The 7,484-nt window shown below is 30.6% G+C and overlaps 1 protein-coding gene across 1 annotated transcript; it reads right to left on the reverse strand.

Annotated features, from left to right (window-relative positions):
* Positions 1–253: 253 nt before the first annotated feature.
* On the reverse strand, positions 254–1,438 carry LOC114390090. The gene has a single exon (XM_028350775.1). The coding sequence runs from the start codon at positions 1,131–1,133 to the stop codon at positions 444–446; it is 690 nt and encodes a 229-aa protein (XP_028206576.1). The 5' UTR covers positions 1,134–1,438; the 3' UTR covers positions 254–443.
* Positions 1,439–7,484: the final 6,046 nt, after the last annotated feature.

Raw genomic sequence — 7,484 nt, forward strand, 5'->3', positions numbered from 1 at the left:
AAAACATTTATTTCCATAAAAGTTCTGTTTCCCTCTTCATAGCTACTAACATTAACAGTAGAATAAGATCAGCATTCATTCCAATTCTCGATCAAATCCCTCATTATTATCATCAAATACACCTCATAACATATTCTTCAGTTCTACTACTATTATATTATCTCCACGTATTTTCCACAACTTATTTTCCGCAAAACACAATAATCGTAACAATTACACACGCGTAATTAATGATTAAAAGATAAACTTATAATTGAGGGTCAAAATATCAAAATATATATATATCAACACTGTACGCTACAGTTAATTGGATCAGAAGGGAAACGAGTAGTGCCTTGTAGTATTATATTTAATATTATCTCTCTAATTTTGTTTTTTTTTGGAATGGATTTTGATTATTGAACGCATTTCTTTTATTTATTTTTTTCCCTAGGTTTTAAAATCTACGAGGGATTCTGAACAACAATGGCGGAAGACTCTTCTCGCAGAAACCTCAATTGCTTCGCGATGAACGCTTCTATGGCGCGTTGAAACTCCTCATTGCTGAGCTCATCCTGCGGGTACAAAATTTCCGGCAAGCACTCGCCCCTCTTCTCGGTCTCCGACCGCCGCAGCTGCTTCCGGCGCGGCAGCTTCCCGGCGGCGTCCACCTTTATCTTCTCCGACTGACTCCTGCGGTACTTCGCGGCCGCTCCGGCGGAAGGCGCGTCATGCACTGTCTCGACGATGACCTGCTTGTCGTGAAACTCGGGCTCTGGCGGTGGCGGTGACGGCGGCGGTGACGGAGGCGCGTGAGGTTCGGTGACGGCAGTGCGCGTGTGGAGGAACTCGCGGTAAAGTGAGTCGGCGGAGTGAGGGGCGGAGAGGCGGCGGGACTGGGCTAGGAGGGCGGCGATGATGGCGTTGGAGACGGCGAAGACGACGAGGGGGCTGGCGGCGAAGGCGATGAGGCGGCGGAGGAACTCGGCGGAGAGTGCGAGCGCGAAGGGGAGGCGCGTGAGGATCCACGAGAGGAGAACAAGGACGAGACAAAGTTCGAGAATGCGAAGGGCTTTGGAAAAGACGGCGAAAATGTCGTTGTTGTGTCTTCGAATGGCGTTGGCCTTCTCAGCTTTCAAGAGAAACTCGTCCATTGTTTGATACAGAAAGAGACACTAACCAAGTGGTGTGAATAGAAAAGAAAAGAAAGGGTTGGGTTATGTTATGTTATGTTATGTTGGTTTGGGTTTTTAATTTGGTGGAAGATGGAAGAAAGATGAAACAGGGTGAGAGTGGAGTGAAGAAAGCATAAGAGTATGAGAGAGCATGGAGAGTTGGTGATGATCGTACAGAGTTGTTTGTTGTGTCTCAAACTTGGCATAATAAGTGAACCTTCTTTGAACACAAATGTTGGGTCTTATATAGACTCTGCCACATCTGGCACCTACATACATTTATCTTTCATCCTAACGCATCAATGTCTATTTATTATTATTATTATTATTATTTCCTTTTTTATTTGAACTTGAAAATATTTTTCGTAAAATAATTGAACAGGAAAATAAAAAGTTACATCTGATTTTATAGCCAATTTTATACAATTAATTAAGCTCATATATAGTTTTTGTTGGCGGTGGAATGTGATTCTGGGAATAAACATCAACAGGTGCATCCATCGTAATGGTTTGAGTCTCAACAGCAATATTGTCTACAATATTATAGATGAATGTAACTACATTTAACAGAAAAAACTAACAAAATTAAATAAAGGACTTAAAAGAGAAATTTTGAAATTTTTAAGAAACAAATGGAATGATTTTTTTAGGACTAAAATCAATGAGAAGGACCAAAATCATATTTATCCTTTTGAAAAGATAGCGGAGTCCATGCCACACATAATCTCCTTTGTTGAAGTGTGAAAAAAAGAGTGAAAAGAAACATTGTGTACCAAAGTCCCCCCTCCTCTCCATGTGCTACTTGTGCCATTTTCTTGGTTGTGGACTTCTTCTTCTCTTGCGTTGTTGCTCATCTTTTTGGTGAGCTATATATTGTTTGTTTATGTTTCTGTTTTTGTCATTGTTGTGTTACTCATTTGTTCTGATGTTTATATGCTTGAATTTGACCTTTAAAGTAATTATGCATATAAGCATAATCGATTATGCTTTGTATATGTAACATTTTGGACACTCACAAGGGTGGAGAGTGATCACTAGTTAAAAAAAAAGAGATGAGGCATACATAAGGAGGGACTCTTGGCAAACTTCCAATAAAAGGCTCACATGAATGAATCAAATACATACTAGAATGAGAAAAATCTAAAGGTTGTGTATGTATAAAATTGTACGATTAAAGATAACTTAAAGGAACAAATTAACATTATCTATACCAACAAGGTACATATACTTTTCAGTAATTCATGATTTAAAAATTTTATAACTAAATGTGTTTGACTTAAAGTAATTATGGAATGAATGATTCAGGAAAGTTTCTTAGAAAAAGTATAAAAGAGACCAAAGCACGTTAAAAAATCTTATTTTTGTTAGTGGAAACAACTGTCAATCTTGAAACATAGTCTTGATCGGTTGTGTTTAAAAAAATATCATAGAGAAAAATTTTGACAAATAGGTATAAGGATAAAATGGTATTTATATTAGTCATTTACTAACAAGTTTTTAGTCCAAGTAATATTGGATTCAGTTCTTTAAGGAATATTTCAGGTTTAAATTTTATAGATAAAAAATTATAGTTGAGAAAGGATATCCCACTAAAGGTGGTTATCAAGATTTCCCTACATAGATTAGTCATATGTAAAATTAATGAATATTTTACACCAATGTCATAGGGACCCAAAAGTAATTTCACAATTTCATTTTCACTCCTCTTAAAATTAATTTTTTACTCTATTTCTTTTGAATTTATTTTCTTTTGCTTTCTTACCTACTTATTTTTACTTTCTTTATCTTTTTCGATCAATCCTTTTGTTCCATTCTTTAATAATCAAAAAGATATTTTTCAATCAAGTTTAATTTTTTTTCGTTTGAAATTAGAACTCTTCTATTATATTTTTGTTTACTTTTATTTATTTATTTTCTTCCATCATTCTTTAACTCCCACAACCTCTTTACCAAACTCAATGTTAGGGTTATGTTTAATTAAAATTGGAATTTATTTAAAAACTTACGGAAAAAGGATCTATATTAATGTTATAAGTTTAATTTTAATTAAAAATAATTAAAATTTTATAATAAATGTTATCCTAATTTAATATTGAGAAATGCTACTATATCCCTATAGATTAAGGAATTTGGTATAGTTGAATTATATAACATGTATTATATCTTCTTGGTCTAATCCATAGAATTATCGTGATGTAAAATCATGTTATATTCACAGGAAAATAATTTACTTAAACAAAAAAAATCGTATTAGATTCGTACAAAAATATCTTGTCTGCCCATTAATTCTTTTTCTCCATATTAAAAAAAGAAGAAGAAAAAACTCAACTCAGATCCTTGCCTTCTTTTTTTGTTTCACACAAATCCGTATATCAACCCAACAACTCATAGACTAAAATAGAGAATGATATAAAGTGTGGGCACTAAATTTTAATTTAAAGAAAATGCTTCTAATCATTTTTCAAAACAAATTAGTGCATATTGGATAAGTGTATGCAAAACTCATTTGGAATAAAATTAATTTTATAAAAACTATAATTTGAATTGATTTTGAAGTAAAACGATTTATAGTTTGGTATTTTTATTCTAAAATCAAATTAATAATAAGATTTAAATAAGCTTTTCTATTTAACGTAGAAACCATTTAATTTGTTTTAACTAAGTATTAATTTAAGACTTAAAATCAATCATCAAAACTAAAATCAAACATGTAAATATTTATCTCAAATTATATTAAATAATAAATTATTCAATTTAAAATTTTAAACTAAACTCGAAATTGAGAGAAGTGAGGTTGGAGACAGGAAAACCCGGGGGAGCCGCCTAGCCAATCTGGAAAAGTTTGGATTAAAACTATCCACGGTTGAGAAGTGGGGGGACCAGCTAGAATGTCACGTCTAATTATCTAATTACAAAAATAAAAGATATCCTGGGAGAAGATATGATATTTATAAAATAAAATTGCACAATAACTTATAATATACTTTATATTTCAATCACATTACATGCATATTAATTTATTTTATATTTTTTATTTCTTTCTTATTTCTATAAAAAAAATTTACATTTTGATTGGATGACTATAATTTCGCTTTTTAAAGAAACATGTTTTTATATCAACCAATTAATTATATATGGTGTTAAATAATTTTTCTTATATCCAATAATAATATATAGTAAAAAAAAGTTAATAGAAATACACTGTAATTCCATCTGAAGTTTATTTATATATATGGTAAGAAATATGAATAATTATGGTGTGTTTGGTAGAGATAAAATAAAATAAAAAAGAAGGAAAATTTTCGTGATAAAATAATAATAAAATTACATCACAATGTTTTAAATAGTCACCGTAAGAAAGACTTTACCATTACATCACAATGTTTTAAAATAGTCACTGTAGAAAGACTTTACCAAAGTATTACAATTCTTACTTCTTAACCCAAGATGTTAATCTCATACCAATATAAATATATATATATATATATATATATATATATATATATATATATATATAAAGACAAAAATAATAAAATTTAACTATAATGATTGGTCATTATTTTTAGAACTGAAATTTTTAAGATGACATGCTATATCATTATTCAATATAACGTAATTTTTTTCCACTCATGAAAGAAATATAAATAATTAACCAAATTTTAAAAATTGTGATGTAATCATATTATTATTTTATCATAAAAATACTACATTTACATTTTTTTGTCATCATTTCTTTAGTATAAAATATTTATCAATTTTAATGAAAATTAACTAATTTGTGCTAAAAAATCACATTAACCATCGAACCCACAAATTTTATTACGAAAATTAAATTTAGTTCCACTCATATCAATATGACATTGTATTTAAGAATAATTAAAACATTGTCATTTAATGACAAATTTTACGTCATCACTAGCTAGTAAGTCGTTAATAATAAACTGTAATTTTTATATAAAGTAACCAAAACGAATCACATGTGAAAGAAAACTGACCAAACTACATATAATATATATAGTTTAGCATAATAGCTTGCATAAAAAAAGTTCAGCAAAATAACAAATTATTTAATATACTTATTTGCAAGTTGCAACCATATTAATTAATAATTCCTTCGTCCCCAAATGGTGTGGAAGATACGCAAGATAGCTGAAGATAAAACTCGTACTTATGGTCAAAGAATATATTGAGAGTCGATTTATGGTTCAAACTTCAAAGAATGTTTTTCATTTTTATTTTTTGGTGTGGAATATATTTCATTCTTCACCAGCTAGCTGATAGAAAACAATTAAAGGGGGGATTTTGAATGAGAGGTAATGAGAATCAGTCTTCGTGAAGGGTGTTTAGATAAGATGTGGCATTTCACGTGAGGCAATGTATTAGTGACAGTGCAAGCTGAAAAGTGTTACAGCTTGTGCATTCTGTTCTTGTACTTTATTGTAAGAGGAAACATTCTATTTCTATGTTACCATTATCAATACCAATAGCATCGTTAATTAGTGTTTAAAAAATGGAAATTATAAAAAAAAGTCATTAATATATATATATTCGGTTGATTAAATTAATTTTTTATATAATGACGTAATGCGGTGATATTTATTTGTCAGGTCGTATAAACAATTTGACATTATGTCTTTCAGAACTAACTTTATTTATTTTTACTATGATTTTCTTCTAAACAATGGTTTTTACCAAGTCAACTGAACGTCCTTCTTCATATCACGTGGCTGTGCAGTGCCCAACTTGAAACATTCCACGCTTCAAATTTCAATGGTTTTGAGCTTTCTATGTCACAGCTCCATCTCTACCACTAAACTTATTATTGTAACTAAAAGCATCGACCCTTCTTTCCACTTGGTTACAGTTAGGCGAATCTATGCCCCAAATAAGCATTCATTCACAGATTGCTATATATGTTATAGTTAATTAGTATGCGGATAAGAAGAATACGAATAATCATTAAATTTTGCATGTGTAGGTAAAAAGAATATATATAAATCTATAAAGTTTTAAGAACTCCAATATTTTTTGCATAATAACTTTTAATTCATATGACTAATCACATAACTTCATAATCATACTATAATTCAAAATTTTAAACCTTAAGTTTATGGATTTTATCTTTACTTATATAACATTAAAAAAAATTTATTCTTACATAATATGAAACTTCATCTGACACTTATACTTCAGCAATCTCTTCTTTAAGTATGAGTTTCTTTCACATGGTTAGTCTCTCCTTCGAGCATAAGTCATTATCATCAAGGAGTATTTCATGATGTTCATTATAGCTCACATGCTCTAGATACTTGTACCGCTGCGAGACACATCGCTTAGACTCACTATCAGAAAGACTTTTGATACAAGGATTCTCACTAGTGGAGTCACTAAAGACAATTCAAATTTATAATTTCAAATCTCTAGGATAATGTTTAGATTTCAAAAAAGATATTGTCTTATTTTTGGGATGTTGTTTAGAATTAAAGATATATTATGTAAATTAGAGATTTATTCTCTCTTTTAATATTATGATGTTAGGTCTATATATAGATGTTTTAAGATGAGAAGAATTACCTAACTTAAAGAGGGGTCACCACCGAGGCGAGAGAGGAGGGTCATGTTGAGGGAAGGTTTATAAGTTTGTCTAGCTTGTCTTAAAAACTTATTTTGAGGAGATTATGAATGTAAGGATGAGGGTCCGAACTACATTGAACAAATTTGTAATCTTTTTCTATTTCGTTTATGGTGTTGTCTCTTGTTCTTGGTTGTATGTTTTTTGAGAAATAAAGATATGAGTGTGTGTGTGTGTGTGTGTTTTTTTTTTTTTCCAACAATTGGTATAAGAGTTGAATGATCTTGTGACCTCGTGACTAGAGAGAGAAGAGTATTGAAGAAAATGATGGTGGATTTGTGTGAGGTCCTTGTATTGAAAGTCTACTTGACTATGTGATAGTCAGGGGGGGGGGGTTCCATTGGAAGTAGTTGGCAATACAAGTCCAAAAGTGTCACCATTTAATACTTGTGGAGCAAATAGGGAAACATATATACTAGATGATTTTGTGCAAGCAAAGCGAAAGCATGACGAACATCTAAGAAAATTGAAGATGAAATTTAATTTTAATCGAGGGAAGGATTGTTGGGAGACAATTCAAATTTATAATTTCAAATCTCTAGGATATTGTTTAAATTTAAAAAATGATATTGTTTTGTTTTTAGGATGTTGTTTAGAATTAAAAATATATTCAATAAATTAGATATTTGTCTTCTCTTTTAAGATTATGATGCTAGGTCTATATATAAAAATTCTTAAGATGAGAAGAATTATCCCAC

The sequence above is a fragment of the Glycine soja genome, chromosome 16 (assembly GCF_004193775.1).
Source record: "Glycine soja cultivar W05 chromosome 16, ASM419377v2, whole genome shotgun sequence".
Taxonomy (NCBI): domain Eukaryota; kingdom Viridiplantae; phylum Streptophyta; class Magnoliopsida; order Fabales; family Fabaceae; genus Glycine; species Glycine soja.

What these genes read in the sequence shown, in the direction of transcription:
- LOC114390090 (XM_028350775.1), bottom strand. Translation starts at nt 1,133, where the DNA reads ATGGACGAGTTTCTCTTGAAAGCTGAGAAGGCCAACGCCATTCGAAGA.